Source organism: Geospiza fortis, unplaced genomic scaffold, assembly GCF_000277835.1.
Source record: "Geospiza fortis unplaced genomic scaffold, GeoFor_1.0 scaffold281, whole genome shotgun sequence".
Classification (NCBI taxonomy): Eukaryota; Metazoa; Chordata; class Aves; order Passeriformes; family Thraupidae; genus Geospiza; species Geospiza fortis.
The window spans coordinates 2,144,014-2,167,056 of NW_005054340.1; the positions used below are offsets into that span (position 1 = coordinate 2,144,014).

The 23,043-nt window shown below is 38.4% G+C and overlaps 1 protein-coding gene across 1 annotated transcript in view; it reads left to right on the plus strand.

The window, feature by feature from the left end:
• TRIO (trio Rho guanine nucleotide exchange factor) overlaps positions 1 to 23,043 on the plus strand; it is a 176,701-nt gene that overhangs the window by 118,689 nt on the left and 34,969 nt on the right. Inside the window, 2 exon segments of the mRNA XM_031058260.1 lie at positions 22,842 to 23,037; positions 23,039 to 23,043. The exon segment at positions 23,039 to 23,043 is cut by the window's right edge and continues 83 nt beyond it. Of these exon segments, the coding sequence (XP_030914120.1) occupies positions 22,842 to 23,037; positions 23,039 to 23,043 (201 nt within the window).

The following is a 23,043-nucleotide window of genomic DNA, read 5'->3' on the forward strand; positions in this document are numbered from 1 at the left end:
AGTCAAGAGCAAGAGCAATTCAGTATTCTGAGCATTCTGATGAATATATTCTTTTGTCTTTGCATGCATTTTTAGTTAAGATAATTACCTAAGAAATTTATGCTAAAAACAATCCAAACCCACTCTATGTGCAGCTAAAACTGGTTTGGAAAATTAAACCTTGCTTTGACCAGGTTTCTTTTTCACACCAAGTGGCTGTTTCCCCTTGTGGAAATAAAGAAAAAAATGAATGATGAAGGGTGACTTGTATAATAAAATTAATATAAAAAACTGAGTGTTTCTTCAATATGTCTCATTAGGACAGCAAATATTTCTTGCTTGGAACACTTTTTGTATTTTCTCCAAAGTACAGACGACACATGGCCTATTCCTTCTCCGCCTCCCACCCCTTGCTAAGTACTGAATGTATGTGAAACAGAATTCCTTACACTCATCCAAAAGATTTTGTTTGAATTATCTAAAGCTGGTTTGTTGTGGTTTTACTGACAGTGGCTGGGATTTTTCAAGCTGGTTTGGCATGCTGCAGCGGTGACTGTGTTAAGGAGTCAGAATTTTCCCAAAGCTTTTCCAGATAAACAGAAGACCAGGGACACTGAACATCTAACCATTTATTTGAAAGGCTTCTTCATTCTTGCAAGTGGTATATAGGCTCCAATCCCTTGGCTACAGCACAGAACAGAGTTAAAAATTCAAGTAAGTAATAGCCAAATGATTAAGATGGATAGAGAATTTACTGCGTCATGTGCTTTTTGATATTCCTTCTTACTGTAGGCATGAGCAGCAGCTAGGGCATGTTCAGCAAAGCTGGAGACAGGAAGGACTTGTTTAGATCCTAGCCTGGATGACTGAATAGTTGGATACATGATTCATTTCCCAATATTTTTAATTAAAGCCTGTGTACTTCAGTGTCGTGCTGTCAGTTGCTCTTAACAAATGCTTTACCCAAGATGTAGATGGAAGGCTGTAAATCACCCAGATAAAAGTATCTCTTCACCCTCGATCAGAAAATACTTTTCTCAGGTTTGCAAGCTGGTGGGATAGCCAGTGTGTTTGGTTGGAGATGGCTATTGTGGTTGCAGGTTTTTTGGTTTCATTTGGTTTGGATTTTTTTTTTGTTTTTTTTTGGGGTTTTTTTGTGTTTGTTTTGTTTTGTTTTTTGTTTTTGTGTGGGGGTTTTTTTGGTTTTTTTGTTTGGGGTTTTTTGTTGTTGAAAAATACCAGTATTTTGAAGGGCGCTCTTGGAAATCTCAAATCAAGAATGTTCACACAATTCATTGCACAATACAATTTCTGACTGATTGAGTTTAAAGTGTCTCTGGCAGCTGGCAGCAGGGGTAGCAAAGAACAGGAAACAACACTGTGAATGTTAAGTCCAAAGAACTGCTGTGGTAATGATTCCGCTCCTTGCAGACTGGCAGTGTTATTTATCTGAGGAGCAACGAGGCTATTTTTTGGGAACAGGATGATCTTTGTGTGTGGGGCTAAAGAAACCAGATCCTAGTGGTGCAGCTGTACCCCAAGCAGTTAAACTGTGTGCACATTGTACGCTGAGGAAAAGGCAAAGTTAGGCTCCTTTAGGAATTTTCATGGTAGTGTGGGAGCTCACCTTTGAAGTTTCAACCTCAGGTTTATTTATTGATGTGGTTTTGCTGTCTACAATTTCTTGATTGTGTTAGAGTATTCTGGTGTGGGGCAGAGTGCCTAAGCTGCCAAAGATAGGATTTGTATGAAAAGTCAGCCTGATTTATTTTTTTAGATGCAAAATGCATATTGTAAATAAAATTCCTATTGATTTGTGCAATGTTATTTAGTTCAAGAATTTTAATAGTTATGGATGTATTTCTAACTTTGGCTCCTAGGTCTGAGTGGTCTTTGGTCTAGCACAGTTTTAGAAATCTGAATTTTTTCTCTCCCATATGCAGAAACATGGCTCAGAATTTTAAGAGCTGTGCAGTACTAAATCGTGGAAGCATTTGTCTCATAGATCACTTCAAAAATTGTTTTGGAGTTGGGACATTTAGATTCTGGCAGAACTGAATAAAGAATTCACTTCTATTAATTTCAGTTATCTAGTATAAGTTTCTCCCCTCCTAAGATGAACAAGAATTTTTTAAGTAACTTTGTAGTACTGTTCCAAAAATTATTAATTACTTTTTTAAATGGAATGTCAGGAATATGAGGGGCAAGAATCTGGAGAGGACAGACTTAGTTTTGCTTGAAAATTATATTGAAGCTGTGTTTTCTCATGCTATAATCTTTCAGACACAGACACCTCCCCACTCTGCCAAGATAGATATTAAGGAAGAAAGGTTGGCTCTTTACCTTCTTGCTCTGAGGCAACTCAGAATAGGTATTTAAATTTGGAATTTCTGTATTTTATTAGCTTCCCTGTCTTGTTCTGCTTGTTTTCACTAGGTGCAAAATACAATGGGGCCTTGAAAAGATTAAGTTGGAATGCTGTTTATCTCTGTTTTAATATAATTCTATTATATATTTCTATTGCCATGCAAATATCTTAGGAGTATGAGAAATGCAGTCAGCTTAACTCCAGTTGTCCTGTTAAATGAAAGAAGGGGATGAATGTTTCCATTCTTACATGCAAGACTATTAATAGAATCCTCACACAAGGTAGCATTTCCATAAGGGAGTTAATACAGTGGCAAATGGTGGGTGCAGATGCTGCAGTTAAGAGCTGGTACCTGTGAGAAGCTGAAGCTGTAATGAGCTAATTTGTTGACTGTCAATGGCAGAGACTGGTGAGCTGTTCCATCTGTGCTGGGGTGAGCTGGCACAATGTTTATACCTTAAAATGGTTTTGGGGAGCTGACATTGTCCATCAGTGATCCCTGAGATTAATTGCAGAAAGTTGATCCCATTCCTTCACTGTGGTAATAGATACAGGCATCTGATGCTTCATTTGCGTCTATCATAGAAAGTATGTGCTACCTGATCTACTTGGGATGTGCACTGAGTGCTTTGCTAGCTGGGCTTTTTCTTCTTTAGTTCCTTTCTTTAATCACTGGGATGTAATCTTTCTTACAAAATGCTGTCTTAAAAATGAGTGGACTCTCATGCTGGGAATTTTAAAATCTTCATGAAATAGACAACATTTTCACCTGGACATTTATTTTGTCCCTGTTCTAAGTAACTGAGAAATATCTTAAATTGCTAAGGGCCTACTTTTCATTCAGAAATGAAGATAACTATTGATTTCTTTTAAAGAATATTATATAAAGTGTATAAGCAAGAAAACTTAATGTCAGATTTATGCAGGTAAGGCAAAAAATGAAACATTATGAAAATTAAAAATTAATTTTACTTAAAAAAGAAAAAAGAGACACAACTACTCCAACTTTTGTCAACTGGCACAGATCAATATATGAGCTTTTTTCATTAGTAATTTCATCAGAGTTTGTTTTCATGATGGCCTGTGGCCTCTCATACTGAGCAGCAGATGAAGCAGGGGCAGCTCACTGCTGCTGTGCAACACCCCTGTGCAGTCCAACCTCTTGTGCACTGAGCTTGTGGTCTGTACCCAGCTGGGTTTTTTCCTAAAGATGTTTTCCATGTAGACATATTCCTGCCTGTGGAATTAAGATTACCTGACTGGTTTGTTATTACCAAGGATGGGTTCCTACAAAGAATTGCTGATGCAAGGAGTTGCAAGAAGAGCTGTCTAGCAGACAGGGGTAGCTAATGCAGGATATGGCACTGGAATACAGAAAACCGGATGGAGCTAAAAGACAAAGAGAGCTTTGTGGTAGAGTCTGAAGTAAACCATGGAAAGGCATTAATAGGCTGCCTGTTGGGGCATAAAATTACATGTATTGATGCAGGTCCCTGTCTCAGAAACTGAGATTTCTGATACATCTTGAGGTGTTTTAAGTGTGATCTGAGGTGACAGTGGTACTGCATAATGGTCCCTGCCTTTTAAATTAAGAAATGTTGGGTTTGTGATATAGAAGTCATCTGCCTTCTGCTTACATTTAGAAGAATTTACAAGTGTGAGCTCTCCTCCTTGGATCATAAGGAAGTTGTAGCTATTGTTTCGGTATATGCATTGTGATGTTTTTCAACCAAATTCTTACCTAATGTGCCCAGTGACTCTGCACCACATTCATGTGGGGTCTGTTGTCTCCACTCCAGTGCTGCTGTGAAGCAATTGCTTCACAGCAATTGTTGTTTTACAAAAACTAGGTCATCCAAGACGACTGTGTATCCATGATACTTTCTTCTTAACCATGTAACCTGTGAAATATGACTCTGAGATAATCTATGTGGTCATTCTCTCTCCTTCACCACCTTAATTTGCTTGTCACATTTTTCTCTGAGGAGGGGTCAAAACAAAACCTAAAAATAACAGTGTTTGCTTTCAGTAGGAATGGAAGAACTTTTTGCCATAGCAAGCTGCAAATGATGCAGTTCCCAGAGCATTTATGATATCTTCCTGCATATATTATCAGTTTTATAAGGGCAGTATTCATGCAGTTAAAAAGCAAAATAAAACCAATCTAAAAACAGTTTTCTGTATAAATTTTGCTGTCTTTTGGTCAGAAGTTTTCATACATATGGAAAGCATTACTTCAAAGCTGTATTGATAACCTGTCTAACCAGATGTTGGTTAAAGGTGTGAGATTTGACCACAATAAGAGTGGCTGGATATTCTTGAGAATGCTCGATATGCATGGGAATGGTTGCAGAGTAATAGAAATTGATTGTTTAATTTATTATATTTTTTTCTTACTCAAGTAGAAACTAGAATGATTTTCAGATATTCCACAATTTCACGACAAGTAAACTAGCCTTAGTGGAAGTCTCACTGTAGGTGGTAAACTAAAAAGATCACTTACCCTGAAGAAAGAGAGGCTTTTTTCCTCTGCCTTGCCTGCCCCCCTCACAACACCCCCACCCTTAGGAATTCAGTGTCATTTGAAAGTTGCTTTGGGTCAAAAGAAAATTGATCAAGAATGAGAATTAATGGTTTCAGTGCAGGAGGCTATGAAGGAAAAACTGATTCAGAATTTGGATTAGCTGTTCTTAAAAAACAAAATATTATTCTCAGGTGCAGGGTGACCATGACTCTTCAACACTGCAGACAGGATAAGGTGTGTGTACCCAACTTGTTACATGCTGGTGGTAAGCTTGTTTTGACTCTGGGACCCTATAGACTCTCAGTTCCACATAAAATTCTGTTTATCCTTGCATTACGTGCATTTGTTTGTGGTAGTGTCATTGGCAACCCCTTCACTGCTTTATTGTCTTCTTACCCTCTCTACATGTTTGTGTACTATATAGTATTTTTTGTTCAATCTCATTTTTGGGCTTTTTTTTCCCATGATCATATAGTATTAGAAATAATTTCCTTTCTGTTTTTACAAAATTTAAATTCTTGCTTTGGCTGTTTATCTATCTAGTGAATGTAGCTTTATGTAGCTCCTTTAAAATTAGCTGATAATGTGTTCAGGGGAAGAAACCAAACATCTTCTCTAGGTTTGCATAGCAGAAAAAAAAAAACCAAAAAAACCCATAATTTAATATTTATAGACAAATGCTTTTGTGGCATGCTAGGAGAAGAATGCATGTACAAAACCTAAAATACATGCCCTCTCAGTTTACTGAACAGGAAGACAGCTTAATGAACTAGAAATATATCTTGCAGAGTATGAGCTCAGAGGTGAAACCAATCTGCAGTGTCGTTTAAATCAGGGCAAGATCTTAAATTAATTTATCAAATGGTATGGATTTTCTAGTATTGTGGGGTTTGGTTGATTGATTGATTGATTATCACAAACAAGGCTAAGATGAAGGTAAGGACAGAATCTGTTGTTGGTTAGGGAAAATTGGAAATTCCCGGGAAAGCACTGCATGGTTTAGCTGACCAGAAAATGTCCCTCTTTTTTTCTGTTTATGCCTTTAGCTAAAGCATTAAAAACTACCTGTGCGGTGTAAAATAAAAAGAGATGTTAAAGGCTTGTTTTGTGCATTCTGGTTACTATAGAGCTTTGTAGGGTACTAGACTGCATCTTTTCTGAAGCCTGAGAGGAAGAGTTGCTGGCTTGCCGTATTTTTCAGATCACCCTGAGCCTCAATTAGGGTAGTTACGGTAGAGTGTAATCTGCTGCATCTGGCTATTCCCACATGTGAATTTAAAGACTGGAATTGTGTTCAGTGAGTCAGAGGAGAGCATCCCTGCTCCCTGCTCTGAGGAGAGAGGAGCTGCTCTGGCGGCAGGCAGGGGTCTAAACCAGCCTGAGAAGAAAAGAGTGACTTCCTCATTCTGATGGCATTGCCTGTAACGTTATCTGGGTGACACTTCAGGAGAAGCTGTAACCCATCCTGGGCTGCAGGCGAGTGGGTTCCTTGGAAGCCGTGGGGATCGGAGCAGCTGACTGCTCACCATGCCGAACAGGATTAAACAGATTGACACTCTGGGATCTCTTCACTCAGTAAATCCTACCTGCTGCGGCAACGGGCAGCCCAGTGGCTGTAAATACTGGATCCTGGATTTAGGTACAAATATGTGCAGTATAGATACAGTGGGAAGGGGGAGGCAGGTTGGTTGGTTGGTTGTGGGATGTTTTCAAATCATGGGAGTTTAGTAGGATGCTTTTCTTTTTCCTTCTTCTCTCTCTGCTCTCCCCTCCTTCTGATCTGACCTCAGCCAGAAAATACAGAGTGTTACAGAAAGGACCTCTATGGGAAAGGGAGTACTGTTGGAATTAATCTTCTCTGTAAACTACTGGATTACAGTAAACTCTTTCAGAAAAAGCTTTTAAGAGGCATGTGCTGCTTTATGGGGTTTTTTTAATTGATCTAGGGAAACGAGAAATGGTAACTCTTGCTCTGTGAAATGTTATTAATGGTAGTATTTTAAGAGATTAGCAGAAATTTTCTTAGAATGTTGCTGCTAAACCAAAGAAATCATAGATTATTCAATATGTGTCACTTCCATTAAATTCTTGTTGAGGAGTAATGTTTTTGGGGAAATAGAGCTTGAAAAGAAAGGGCAGTGTGGAAATAAATTGGTCTGTGAAATTTATTTAGAGGCAGCATTGATTCAGAAATGTAACATGGAGGTAAGCCATGCTTTTTCAGTCTCGACTGGAGGAGCACAGAGGTAAGGGTAAGGACGTTCACGTTAAACTCATTCTTTTTGGGTCTTCTCCCATTCCTCCTTAGTAATTTTTGACAAGAAACAATATTTGTGCTTGGCATTTCCTGTATTGCTACTGAACGAGTTTGTATGATACACATTAAAACACTGGAAATATCTCCAGGACAAAACAGTGCTAATCTTTAGTGTCTGGAGCTGGTGCACCTGTTGGGATGCCTTCTTACGTACCTCTTGCTGTATACTGTGTGCAGATACTCAAAAAAAGCAGCAAAAGGCAAGTTGTAATCAGTGTTATTTGATAATATCCAAACTGCAGTTACGGGTGGATGAGAGGAGAAGGAGGGTGGTAGAAGGCTTGCAAACATGAAATCAAGGATGTAATGGGAATTAATCTTATCAGAGACCTCTGAAATAGGGTTGTGTGTCAGTGGATGGTTGTACCTCTCAGCAGATCCTCAAAAGGTAATGGGGTGTTGGAGTTCCAGCCAGTGGGAGTTAATGTTAGCAGGCTGTCATCTCTGCTCCAGCAATAGAGCTGTGTTCTCAGAAGGCTGCTCTGTAGCCCCCAAGTGCTGCACAGTCGCTTCCTTAAACAGCAATTATTACAGTTTTTAGAAGTAAGCAAGTACAGGTTTACAGTACTTCTTGCAGGATGGTGGGAGTGAAAGGAGTCAATTATAAATAGTAGTTGATAGGCAGAATGTTCTGCAGGAAAGTATTTTAGAGCAAGTGCTCCCCCAGTGCCGTGACTACCTAGTCTGCTGGAGGTCTGTCCATGGCACGGCAGCAGTCTTCTCCCCTTCGTGTTGCTTTGCGTTCTCCTGTCTTTGCTGTAGCTCCCTTGCTTCACTTTTAAACTCTTGGTGTTGCAGTGGTTAGTTTACTTCCAAATAATTTTTACAAAACACGTTTTATACAGTGCTGGGTGTAGTCTGTTCCTATCAGTGAGATGCTTTCCATTATTACCATGAGTTAAGATCATAGACACATAGGAAGTCTTGCTTGGCAAACATGCATGGTTTCACAAACATTCTTCATTGTTCCCTTTCTCTGTCTTAAAAACAGATGTCCTTGTATGCAGAATATGCTCTAAGGAGGCTCAATAGTCTTTCATAATAGGGGAACAAAGCTTACTTGCATAACCCAACATAACTGTAGCTATGCCATCTCTTGAACTGGAACAAGTAAAAATTGTATAAAAAGTAGTATCACCGGCCACTGAAAAGTTAAAACTGGTAATGTGGGATTTAGGCTTAATATTCAGAGTGTACTCTAGTGCATGATTTTATTTGTAGAAGACTTCAACATTGCCTAAAGATTTTTTTAAGGAATTACTAAGTTTGGTACATTTTTCATTAAATGTTAGCATACATGTACAATTAATAATTATGTATTCCTGCATAATTAAATGATCTGAGGTTTTGCCCCACTTATGCATCAAGTCTGAATGAAGAAAAACTTGTTCAGATATAGGGAGAAAGAAAAGAGGGCTTTGAGTAATGGATTGGCAAGAAACTACTAAAACTAATATGTAAGTATTGTATTTTTGCCTTTATCTGACATCAGTTGGAGAAAGCAGTAGTGTTGGTTGGAGGGAACCAATTCTCATGGTAATTCCACCCATTTCTGTAACTTAAGAATGCTTTGCATATGAGACAAGAGAGACAAGATAAATACTAAAGTTGTTTATAGTTATCTAGCTGGAGAGATTGTTTCAATCTGGAACTGAATATTAAAAATAACATATTTTTTCAGTTACCTTATGAGCTGGAAGAAACAATAGCATGTATGTGTTTTAGTCCCTAAGTGGATCATGTGAGTCTGTATTTCACTTGGGAAATTTAAGAGGCAAATCTCATGGATCAAATCCAGGGAATAAATGTACAACCCCCAAATTTATCCTGAAGTTATTAACCATCTGGGAGCTGGGTTTTGAAGGAGGAAAGGTGGTTGTAGGAGTAAAGAAAGAATAGAGAATTAGCTTTGAAGAAATACATTTATTATATGTGCAATAGATTGCTTAAAAGAATGTATGTGAGTCAAACTATCTTTCTTTTTTTCTCTTTCATAACATTTCATGATATATCAAGCCTCAGAAATAATTCATCCATAAAACAGGATGCTTTTACTGTAAAGTAATTGTTAGCAAATGGTGTCCAAGAGAGGATAAGAATCTCTGAGGACTGAACTCAGAGGATGCAGTGGGAGAGTCCAGTTATTACTAATGGGTTGGTGTAATTCTTGGCATAGATTCACATATACACTTTGAAAGTCTATTCTTTTAGAATACAGATGGAAGCTGTTAAGTATGTGCTGTGTGTGCCTTTCTATCTCCACAAAGAGCATGCAACAAAAATCCTCCTTAAACTGAGCTCATGTAGCAGCTATAAAGTTACACATGCAAAGGTGCTGCTTCCCTGACCTCTGTGTCCTTACTCACTTGTTCTTGGCTTTTCCAAATCATTAAGCTGCAGGACTTGCCAGAGAGTTAGCTAGAGGTGCTGTTTCATGGTTGGTAAAAAATGAGCTACATGTCAGGTACTGCTAGTTTATTTACCCTGTGCTTGCACATATGATCCAGCTGCTTCTTGTGCATCGACACCAACAGTCACACAGACAGCCAGACCTGAGAGTAGATCTTGTAGAAAATGCCACACCATTCCCTCCTCCCACACCCCAAGATCCCCCTTAAAAAACCACAAACAACAAAAACAATAACAACAACAGCAAAATGTTACGAGGTACAGGAGTTTATGCAAGAATAATACCGATGTCCTTTCATAATTGCCATCCCTGCTTGTGAACCTAAAGATTTGAGACTTGGGTTTTTTGCTCTGAGTGGGTGGGTAAGATCCACAGCTATCCACATTTTTGTCTCAACTAGTCCTGACTTTTTTCTCCTTTAATTTGGATATATTGGACCAGACTTTTCAACTGGATTGGACTTTTCAGTCCGTTGAAAAGGCTATTTTTGTAGCTCTTAGGTGAGTTACTTGCTCATTGAAATAAGTCAAGACTGAGCAGCAGTGTGGATTAGGGGTGTGTACGGAGTTAACCCCAAGCAGCCTTCTGCTTCTACTCCTTAAAAGTCTGCTCCCTCCACTGCAGCACTTTCCACTCAGACTTTGTGTAAGTACTGCATGAAAACAAAGTAATTTTAAATGGTTCTTTTAGCCCCAGCTTAGTCACAAACCAGCTACTCAGTTCTGAGTTTTAACTTTATTTTAAAGATATAAAAGAAAAATGTATGCTTTTGGTTTATAATACAATCTGCTTTAGGTTTATTATACAATCTTCATGTAATAAGGACTTGTAACTCCATTTTTATATTAAGAAGAAAATGTTTATATATAAGCATTTTTTGATTTTGCTAAGATGTCTGTATTTCTGTATATTGCTAGTGAAGCATAATCAAAATACTTAGTGAAGAATTTTTAGATTTTTCTTCAAAAGTATGATGGAACATCATATGAGCAGTCAATACCAAGAGATTTAGTATTTCCCAGAGAGTGACCAGAAGGAATATTAATAAAATTTTGGAAAGAAGGGTGGAGTTTGATTTCATACCTGAAATATATTTGCATCTTTACCTCCTTGTCATCTGTCTCAGAGAATACCTGTATCTAAGCATCTCATGCATATGGTTTTGTATCATGGTCAAAAGTCTGTATTGAATTGATGGGCTTAAACTGAGCAAAGAAGAAATGTTCTGACTTGACGTTCAACTTAATTTCCCTCTTGCTGTGTTACAGCTCTCTTTCAAACAAATTACTTCAGTGAAGCAGCAGCATAAGAATGGTCTATCCCATTCTTACATAATGAAAGTTTCCTCTAGGTGCTCATTGCAAGACTAGTAATGAGCATTATGTTCATTATCTGCTTTTGAGCAGAGCTACAAGCAGCTGTAACAATCCATTGCATTTCCTCATCTAGGCTTGTGCTGACTCTCCTTTAGGGGAGGTAATGAGAGGAACAGAATTTGGGTGATAAAGGTACATCCATCCTGCTTTGAAAAGACAACATCAGTAACATTAACAGTCCTCCCCTGTGAAGGTTGGTTTTCCTCACAGAGAATAGTTAAGTATGCTTGCTAAACCAATTAACCTAATTTTTTCTTTCCTTGCATTTGAACACGGGACTGGACACCTCCAGTCAGTCTTCTTGAGTGAGTGGTTACAAAAAGACACCATCCAACTTACAGATTATGTGGAGTAGTTTGCCGTAAGGAGACTTTCATAGAGATCAGCTGTCTAGAGGCACTGTAGGAAATGCTGGGGACTTGATGAAAAGAATAAATGTTTTTTTCAGTAGAAAAATTAATAGAAGGTAATTAAATTTATTAATTTCCACCAGATAACTTATTTGCCCCTAAATTTAGGCTTACAGTTAAGTCTGTAACTTAAAAAAGCAGTAGTTATTGTTTCGTAGAAATCATTACAGATTTCCTTCCCTTCCTCTGCTTCGTGTCTAATTAAAGTAAGTAATAAGAATTCTGGTTTACTGCATTTTAATTGCCTTTCAAAATAAGTTTACCTTTTCTTTTAACCTTTTTTTTTCTTTTGTTTCCTACATCCAAACCAGTTTTGGACAGCTCTCCCATGATCTTATCACATCATTTTCCTGTGGCCACTTAAGTAATATTAGATGGATGGGAGCTGAGGAATGACGTGAGGAATTGGAATTTAGATGACTTGGTAAACAAGGCAGTTCACAGCATCACCTTCCTCCTGAGGCTTTATTGGGAAAATTCAAGGAAACAAAAACAATGGAAAATTTGCATGACAAAATGTAGCTTTTTGTATGTGCATGATAGGGGCTTGATCATGCAAAAAGAAATTCAGCAGTGCATATGTTGTTCCTGAAGAGACTGTAATCAAGTTAACAAACATGGCAGTGATTCTGTTTTCAGTATTCAGTGTTTTATTCCATATTCAGTGCATTTGAATTGCACACTGAGGTAAAATGTCACATCTTCCATTAATTTATAGTTTTAAAATACTTTATAATAAACGCTATACTCTATACACTATATTTATATATACTTTATAACTATATATATAGTTTTAAAATACTCTATATCAAGGAGTTATCTTTCCACTTTTAACTCAGTCTGTATTCAAAAGTAATAGATTTGTCAAGGAGTATCTTCCCCTTTCCTAATCCCTTAAAATGCTTCATCCTGAAAAGGCATCTCTGCAGCAGATAGGCATTATGACTTCCAATAGCTCTCTGCTAGTCAACCTTGACGGTGAGTCTGTTTAAAAAAAACCCTTGTATTTCCAGTGTGACTGACCTTTATTAAAATCACATGTGCTCTCATTGTATTGCTCAGGTTACATTCCCATCTGAAGAGAAAAAATATAAAACCAGTTCAGTTTCTAATCACTGTCATCTAAGTCTGCTCTTGGTAATGTCGGTGTTGAGGTGGGATTGCACTGGGAGGAAGTTGTCTGTCATCGCCTACAGTCATCTCATTACACAGTGGGGAGGCTGAAAGCAGTGCCATGGCCACAAGGGCTCCAGTGTGTGCACCAAAAAGGTCAACATTTTACGATGCAAAGTAATGCTTGTACAATGAACTTCTATCACTAATACCAATTAATTGGGACAGGAGCAAACATCATTGTATAATGAATCTCTATCACCAATATAATTAATTGGATAAGGAGGAAATATCATTTTTTATCTATAGGAATTTTAGAGGACCCATTTTTATCACTATTTTAGCAATTCCCTCTTGGCTCCCAATTCCCTAAATGTCTTTCTCAATGTGTTTTTTGAGGGCTACAACAGTGTAACATTTGGAAAGAGAAAATGACCAAAGTTACTGTAATAGCCCCAAAGCTAAACAGTGTGAGTATATTATTATTATTGAGCTTATGGCAGAGTTCCTAACTTGAGATTGATGTGTTTGTACAGCTGTTGCTAAAGCTGTGGCTCCAAACAATTGCTAGTTGTTCTAATGAGCTCTTCTGCTTTGAATCAAGAGGATAGGGGGAAAAGAGAAAAAGACTGTTAAAATTGCTGTTGGATTATTATGTGTATTTAGGTTAATGTGTAACTGCAGTAGGTGAACAGGAAACAAGTATTTTTTTAGTAAAAGTAGTCTAATAACTTAGGGGTTTAAAACAAATGAAATTTGATTAAGACATTGTTTCTTTAAGTTCATTTGTTTTTGTAACTTAATACTAACACTATGTACCATCTCTTTATAAACTTTACTAGAACACTTGAAGTTATGCTTAGCAATTGTTAATAGTATCTACCCTTTGTGTTTTAAAGTGTTTTAAAGTGTTTTTAAAGTTTTGAAGTGTTTTAAAGTGACTCATCATATATTCTGTCAGTTTTACTAGAGAATTTTTGGAGATTTTCTCATGTGTTGGATTTTTTTAAGGCATTTCAAGAGAGATTAAAATGTATCTACTTCCATTTTCTAGAGGTCACGCATTCGTAAATACATTGCAGAGTACATTACTTGTTCAAATTTTTTCAAACTTCTGGACGAAAGGAAAAAATACTTTTGGCTCAGCATTTATGCAGATTTTGTGTGGAATTAGTTTTTGCCTTTGTAGTTATGGGACTTGTTTATATTGACTACGTGAAGTGGTGGAAGCTAATTTTCTCCGTCTCTGTGTACATTCTCAATTTCAGTAGTACAGCAGAATTGTGTCTCGCTATTTCCTTTGGAGATCAGACTTGCTGAAACTTACTTTTGCAATATTTTATACAACCTTTTTCTTGAAGTAGTGGGTAGACTTTTTCTTAAAGTCTGTGTAGGATAAATTCCTTCCATTGGGATGCCCTGCATTGCTGAGCTTTTGTACAGGAAAGCATGGCATGTGTTGCTTTAAATAACATCTGAGATCATAATTCTTCCTCATGCAATTTCTGCAGACTTGCTTCTCTCCCTCCCTTTCTCTCCTTTCAGCAGAGCTGCAGGTTTGCTGAATGCATCCTTTTCCACCCCCTTTTGGTTGGCTGTTTTGTTATCTGTATTGATATGGACATTTTTGTTTCATGTCTGTTCATAATCTTCCTCTTCTGGACTGAAGCACAAGGCATATCAGATGAGCTGCTCTGCTGCTTCAGAGCTGTATTTCTAGGACTGGAGTTTATTTTTATCCATTTCTGAGCAAAAATTTACTTTACAGCAAAAATTAGAGTAGCAGATGATAAAACCCCTACAGCTCAGAAACAAATGAGCAGAATTAATCGTGCAGTTGCCCCAATTAAAATCTGAAACTGCTCATCAGGAATCTTGTCAGTTGTGGTTCCCATTCGTAGTGTGTGACATATAGCTCTCTGCCACGAGCAGAGCTGCAGCTTTGCTGCTGGCATCCCTTGGCATGGCTCCTGGGAGGTGGGTTCCACGTGGCAAGCACGAGGCCGATGGATTGTCAGCAGCCAGCTAAACTCTATTGTCTTAAGCACCAGTGCTTCCTAAGAGGCCCGGGCCCAAAGTTTGTGCTTCCTTCTTTTCCATTCTTTGCCGCAGATGTCATTTCTCTGCACTGGGTGGCTGCTTGTTTGTGTCAAAGGCAGGGAGTGCTGTGCCACAGAGCAGTTGGCAGGGAGCGAGTGCTGCCAGCTCCCACTGCTTCAGTGGCTGCCTTGTGCCCTCCACAGCTCCCTGTGCTGAGATCTTCAGCTCTCCAGCAGCAGCAGCAGTGCTGGGGAGCAGGGGGAACAGCTGTACACAGCTCCTTCAGCTCAGGGTGCTGGGGAGGCAGCAGCCCTGGGCCTGGAACAGTCATTCTGTGCATCCCTTCTTCTGGAAGGAGTAGTGGTTGGGCCTTGCCTTCATCAGATCTTCTACTTAGGTCATCCTGTAATAGCTGGATATATACCTGATACTGGCTTCTAGCTCAAATAGCATATACAGACAGTTTAAAATATTTGTTTCTCTGTTGTAAAGCTCAAAAATGCCTATGCTTTGGAAAGGAGTAATGTAGAGGGTCTTTCTGAAACTTTGATGAATTTGATGTTACAAGCTACTGTATTTAAAGCAAAACAGGGAAGATACATTGGTACTGTGGGAAAACCTGCTTGCTAATATAGAAAAGCAATATTTCTGCAATTTTCTTTCCCTGTTTACTTTGAAGAACTTTCTCAACTATTTAATGAAAGAAGGGTGTCACCTTAATTTTCTTACATTTCATGGTATGTGTCAGCCCCTATGAGGGAGTTGTTAATATGTAACTTAAATGTGTCACTGAAAATCTTGCCTATTGTAGGTCTGCAGAGCACATAATCTTCTGTGCTCCTTCACACTGATGTAAAATGATGTCCTATAAGGGGAGACACAGGTGAAGTGCAAGAGATAAGTAACTGGATGATGGCCCCAGTTGGCCTGAGGGAACTTGCTGGAGGTTGTGCACGAAAAGGAGAAACCTTTGACTGAAAATTAGATCATGTTGCTGTTCATTAGCTCTTACATAAAAACATGCAAGTGACTGTGCAGTTAATGTTTAAGGGAAATGCACCCTCCCTTCCATTGGGAGACAATCTTATTAAAATAATCAGGTCACTTGCTTTGATCTGTAAAGAGGATGGCTCAGTACACAGACATAGAGTGAGAACTTGACTGAGAAACACTGCTAAATTACATAAATCTGTCCTTGGCGTGTCCTGCCAGGCATGTGGATGTAGCTGTCTTTAAATCTGAACAAACAGGTGGCCAAAAGAATAGAATTGAAATCCAGACACTGCCTATTAAAATATAAGCTGCATAGAGGGAAGCTGAGATTTAATCTATTAAAAGCTTGTGGTTTTCACAAACTGTGAAACTAAACTTCAGCAGTCTGTCTTAATACTTCCTACTTGTGACACAAAATGTATTTCTCTCCAGAAATAGGAGAGAATAGCAACTTACTGCAAAGAATGAAATGCTCCACAAAGTCCACTCTGCCTGTAGTGCTGCCTTGTGCTTGCAGCAGTATACAAGATTTAGATTTGAGGTTTTATTTCCCTGTAGTCTGAATTCCAGGAAGCACAAACAGAACTACTTTTGCTAACTTGGGAGGGTTTTTTTCTGGCACACTGTCATGCCTTCTTCCTGCTTAAAAACCCCGAAAAACAACAACACAAGTGTGGGATGCAAACCTGTCCAGCAGTTCTAAGAGGAGGTTTTTTCCCATCTGGATTTTGATGGTGTTTAGCTCACAGATAGCAGTTGTATTTGCAGCTCTCTCTGTGTACACTCTGTAATGCATGTGAATCTTATTAAAAGCTTGATGGAAAACCTTGGTTTACAAAAACTTTGTTTTAAATTTATGGAGTAGGAAGGCAGGAGAAGGTATTAAGAAAAAAATAAGAACATGACAATAGTATAAGTGTGTTAAACCTTTGAGGCATCCGCCACTAATTTTTTAATTCAAATGAACAGTGTATTCTTTTTGCTCTTACTCAGAGGTTTTTGTGATTCTTTTCTCTAGAGCAGTTGCAAGTATGTCTGTTGAATGACTTTTCTCAATATTAGAAAGACCTTTGGAAGTCATTAAGATGACAGTCTTAGGGGCAGCGTTGGGTTGGGGTTTTTTTAATTGCTTGCTGGGCAGTTTAGTATCTCATTAAGAGAAATTGAAGACAATCTAGCCTCAAGCTTAGAATTCCAGTCTATTTGATGTCAAGATAATCAGCTTTTGATGACATGGAAGACTTAATTATTGCATACATGTAAATCAAAGTGCTCTGGACTAGTGCCTGTATCAGTCAAAATTAATGTAGATAATTTATTAATCAGGGAACATATGCTAAGGAGTTGAACTCTTTGTCTATTCACATACTTAAAAGATTACTAACTGGTATTTCAGCATAGTGCATAACTTGAAATAAATGACAAGAAAGGTTTGTTGACCAGAAGTGAAGTCTCTGTTCCACTCCAGACACAAATCTGATTGAGAGATTGTCTTCTATGTATTGAGTACTGGCTTTCTGCATTTTCTGATTTTTTTTTTAATTATTTTTTTAAGAAACCAGTTTTATGCAAGTTATATCACTCTACCTCGCAGGTGAAATCTGTGCTTCCCAAAGGGCATGGTGGGAATGCCCTATTTGCAAGGCTGATAATACTTAAGCTGCATTGTCTTTAAATGGTAACTGCTGTTATGAGGGCTTTTTTAAAACCTGAAACACATCTAATGCCTTTTGATGTACATTCCAGTACTGGTTTGCAAAAAATAGGCAGCAAGGATATTTTTAAGAGAATTCCCAGCAGGAGAGAAGTGGAATTCCCAACCCATACAAAATTATCTGAATGGTCTTGTACATGGCAGATTGGTACCCTCTTACTCAAAAGCAGTTCCTAGGCAGAAACTCTGCATGTGTCTATGACTAAAATAATCGTTTCACTCTTTTTTTTTTTCCATGCCTTCCTTATCTACTAACAAGTGATCACTGTGTATGCAGGCAGGTTTTTATTAACTTTTGTCATTAGATGCTTGTGAACTCTACCTTGCATATTAAACTTTAAAGTGCGTCACCGTAGATTTCTGCTCTCTGTGCTTTGTACCAACAAACAGCCCTTTTCCCCCAACACTCATAATGTACCTGCAGCAGATCTTATTGATCATCTGGTTGGTTGGTTGGATGGATGAGTTTTTGTTCCCTAAAGTCCATGGTGTATGGCAGATCTGCAGTGGCAGAATGACATGCCAGTCAGGGTTACTAAGTTTGCTTTGCTCCACTTTTCAGTCTTTGTCCATCACTGTTTCAGAGTCCAGAGACTGTGAAATGTTCTTATTTTTGATTTTGGAACATTTTGTGTTTAGAGGTGCAGCGCATCAAGCAGATTTAGTTTGATTCTGTAGGTAAAGGAGCCACAGGTTCCATAGGCCCTTGCAGTAAAACTCAAAAAAACAGCAATATGGAAGTAGTTAATATGAAGCAGAGTCTTTCAAGTCATCAACTAGCTTAACATGGCTGATTTATTTTTTAGGGAAAAAAGCAGTTTATTAATCACAGATGTGCATGTTTCTAGTGTTAAGAAAGCTGGGACTAGAATGAGAATTCCCATTTCCCTTCCCATTTCAAAAATTTGCCTGTTTGTTGGAGGTAACTTTATCTTCTAGTTTGAGGGGGTCAGAACCCATGCTGCCTGCCCTTTAGCTTCAAAAATATATTTATGGACTCTGAGTGAACCCTCTGACCTCACTACCAGAGCAACATATGTGGTTTTTACTTTCAGGGAAATGGCAGTTAAATGCCTTCTTTTCTTATTGTGGCTATGAATTATAAAACAAAGCCCATCCATTAGGGCCTTACTTTATTGAACTTTATTGAATTGCGAAACTTTCTCTACTTGAACAAGTAGTGGTTTTATTAAATTTGATGGTTTCTTGTTGGGTTGGTGTTGCTGTGTGAGATCGCTATATGTGTGTTGGGTTTTTCTTCTCTCCAAGATGTCCATCTGTTCCATTTATCTTTTTCTAAAAGGGAGTCTGAGTCTCGCTAGAAACTTTACTGTACTTGAAACACATTTGGGGTTAGCATACCCCCAAATTTATTCCATCTGTTTTGGTTTTAAAATTCCATATTGTTCTCAGTTCAATTTTGAATACTCCTTTTTTCCTCTTAGCATGTCTTAGAGGTAAAATATTCTTGAGCAAGGCTAGAAAAACAATTTTCTATGTAGTCATAAAGGAAACAAAGCTGATTTAGTGTAAACAATCCCAAGCATGGTAATCAATCAAACCAAGTCTGTATCCCTAATTATATAGATAGAAGTAACTTATAGTGATGGGACAGGGAGAAATGAGACACTCCCGTGGGGCTCTTCTCACAGTGAAGGTGAAAGGTCTTTCTGTGCTCTTGAAAATGCTTGTACTGGATATTGATACTCCCTAATGCTTCGATCTGGCAATGCCTCTACATAAATACATGAACATGGGCACCCAGGTTTTGTACATGACTATGCTTTAGTATTGTTACTGGGGTCCTGAGGAAACAGATGGGAGTGAGTAAGTGGAAAATCTGGGTGCCTGTTGGCTGGGATGGGATGGGAAAATAGATGGTATAGGGTCTCACTGGGAAAATGCTGACATGGAATATTTCTAGCAAGTGTTAACTCAGCTGTGAGGTTTTAGAGATGTTTTCTGCAAATTTAAGGAAGGGCAAAAAGTCATATCTGATCTCTTAAGAGACCTAGTGGGCTGGTATTCTTTTCAGGTTAACACTGATGATTTTAAATCTCCATTTTTAATGCCCTATTTAATAAAATTTGATCTTTGGGCTGATGCTTTTATAGCAATGAAGTATTTTTATTCATTTTAAAAAGAGGTGTTATCAATGCATACAAGTATCTTAAGGGTGGATTTCAGGAAGATGGGTCCAGGCTCTTTTTGGTGTCCAATGACAGGACAGGGGGCAATGGGCTCAAACTGAAACATAGAAAGGTCTATCTGAATATGACAAAGAGATGCTTTACTTTGGGGCTGGCAGAGCACTGAAACAGTTTGCTCTGAAAGGTTGTGGCGTCTCCTTCTCAGGAGATACTTAAAACCTGCCTGGATGCAACCCTGTAAACCCTGCAGTGTGCAGGGATATTCCTTCTCTGAGAGATTTCAGGCTTTAAAGGAACAGTGCTATCATTTCAGTGTACTACTTGCATGATGTCCACTTTTGTGGTTCCCTGAAGCCCTAATAATACTTCAGTAAGGATTTCATATTAAGTCATGCAGAAGGGAAGATAAGAAGCAGTTACATGCTGCATGCCAAATGAAAACTAATGTTGTGTGGGAGGATATGGCTGAAGTATGTGCTGCGGAACATGTCTGGCTTACATTGTTTTGTCTCTTAGATCCTCTCTGCTTGAGCACAGTCTACTTATTTCTCTGTGCTCTTTTCCCTTCTGCTGCCCACAAACTCTTGGCTGACTTGGGTTAAGAGTTAGGAGTGGTACAGCAGAAGTATAGTCAGACAAAAATACTTGCCTTCCACATTTTCAGGGCCTCTGTCCTGCACTGCTTGGTTTTACAAGAAATTCAGTAGTTGCTAAGTGTAGCTTGTCAAAAGGATGTGTGAAAATCTGAGGAGGTGGAACACTCGTTATAAAAAGAAGGGGTTTATTAACTGGAGGCATGTTACATGCTTAGGAATAGGCACATTTATGTAAAAGTCAATTGTATGCAATGAGTTACTGCACCACCATGCTGCCTTTTTGTTAGAAAGAAATAATTGCAAAGGAAAGAAATGCAACAGATATAAAAATACAAAACAGTACATGGTGGACTTCTGCAAAGGTTTAATTTTTTCATCTTATGTAAACAAGTGAATGTTCTCTATTTTATTTGCGTGGAAGGAACCTTGTATGAACTGTTATTGAGAGGAAAACTATATACAAATGAAAGAAAAATTTGGCTGAGTAGTTATAACATCTTCAAGCATGGTGTTTTGGAAACAAGGCATTTAGTTTGTGCTTTAAGAAACTTACAAGTACACCACCACTGTTTTCTCATCTTCTGTAGTCCGCTAGCAGAGTAGTAGAAAGTTATTTATTGAAATGCCCATCAGCTGATGTTTGCTGTGATTTCTGAAACAAGGCATCTGATAATAATTAAAAATGCATGATGCAGTAAAGATAAGTTTGGTGAAAGAGCAGTCAAACTAAATTCTTACAGAGGTTTTATAGGAGATTGTTTGGATTCCTGTGGAAAGATTGCAGATGGTTGCAAGCTTTGTTTGGAATTTTTTTAATAAGCAGATCAGGGTTTTTTTAATAAAGTCAGAAATCTCTCATGATGTGGATGCTGATGGCTAGTCGGCTTGCTTATCTTGCATGTGTGCTGAGAACCCTTAAGCAGTAATCCCGGTGCCTTGAGGGATACTCAGATTGAAAGTTGAAAACCATTGTTATAGATAATTAATTTCTTTCTTATGCTTTCCTCTTCAGCAAGAAAATAATGTAGCAGTTCTTAGCACTGCTCTCCCAAGATTTAGAGACAAAGACATCTAGTGTTGCTCTCCATCTGCTTTTTTGCTGATACCCATCACTTAAAGCCTTGAAGCCAGGTTAATGGCACCATGTGATCTCTCCTTACCTATGTGCACAACAGCTACAGCTGTTGCTGGAAGATAATTCTGCAGGTGTGACTTGGTTTAAAGAGTTAGCAGCTAGCTTGTTAGACTGAAAGTATGCCTTATAAAGTTTGTTTATCTTCAGCTTTGTGGAAACATGATGAAAGTGGTGGTTAACAGCAATTATTATGTGTGTGTTCATACGGTATAAGCTACAAATGTTCTTGGCATCAGAGCTAGTGTATCTTAATGGTGACATGCCATGGGTTTTATTGGAACAGAGAAACATTTTCATAAACAGCATGATAGATCACATTTTGGATCCCTAGGAAAGGGTGCCCTTTGTGAAACAGCTTGGAACATGAAGGAAAAATAAAAAGTCCTATCTTTTTATATCCACATTTTATGTGTCTTTCTCCATCTCCATTCAAAACCATCATTTATACTTAGCGCTCCTTGGAAATGGAGCAGCCTCACATATTTGTGTGTGGATCCAAGCATTTGGATGTTTATGATTAAGTGCATTACTACATCAGTGTGACCATATCATTCCAGAAAATTCAAACTATCTCTGGTCAGACTGGCAATACACCTCTTAGGGAAAAGCTGCCAGAAGAGGTGACCTGAACATCTGTGTCAAGCTTCAAGAAGGAGCACAAGCACTGCATTGAACTCCCAGCAGTAGAAACATTCAACAAAACATTTTTTATGTCATCCTTATGTAAACTATCTGCCTGCAAAAGTGCATACACAGGGAGGAAAAAAACTCCCATATTTAACAACCTAGGATAGCCTTGCTAATACGTGAGTGGTAGACAATATTTATAAAAGTGATGTTACAAGCCCCCCCCCCCGAAAAGTGTCTTTTTAGGAAAAGAGAATTGCTGGGAAGAACAACATTGTGCTGCATGGGGAAGAAAGGAAATCTAGTCTCACAATAGCTAAGCAGTGGGTGTTCATCCTAAGTATACAGTCCTGGTCAAGTGACAGGAACCTTGGTGGGAAAGTGTTTTTGACCTCATGCACATTAAACTATGGCTTGAGAAAAGTGTATCCTTTGCTTCATTACAGAACTTCAAGTATGTCATGCTGAGAACTACTGCTGATCTTGAGATTTCAGCAAGTGGTCTTTTAAACATTGCTTTGTGTCTTTTTAAGAAACAAACAAAATAAAGCTAAAACTCAGAGAAAATTTAAGCAAAAGACAAACATTTAACTGTCTTCTGGTTTCTTCTTCCCTCTATCCCAAGGGTAAGGGAAATATATAAATAATGGAAGTAATTGGAGCATTTGTAATTAAATTTGGTGGTTGAAAAATGATTTGCTTATCTCATTGAGGCAATTATTGTTACTCTTCATCTTTGCTCAAAGCAATATACATTAAAAGATAAAACAAGCATATCCTTCCATAAAGTTACATGACATATGGAAAGTATAATTCACTATCAAATAAGTATCAGCAGTGGGAAGTAGGAATTATAGTTGAGGCAGGAACAACTTAATGAAGCTTGACTGTTCTAAACACATCAGTGGTGCTTATGCATGAATGACCATGAGCACTGATAGCTGCGGTGTCATTAAAGGCCAGGTTACCTCAAAAAAATCTCATTGATTTGTCCATAAATTCAATTTCATATCCATTATTACATATGTCCATTTGCCTTGTTTCTCACTTGCTTCAGCTTTAAAGTGCTCCCCTTGTTCTTTTTTCCAGACTCCCTTTCAGTCTCCAGCAATGACGCCAGTCCTCCCGCTTCCGTAACATCACTTCAGCCCCACATGATCGGTGCTCAGAGCTCCCCGGGCCCCAAGCGCCCTGGCAACACCTTGAGGAAGTGGCTCACCAGTCCTGTGAGGCGCCTGAGCAGTGGGAAAGCAGATGGGCACGTCAAAAAGCTGGCCCACAAGCATAAGAA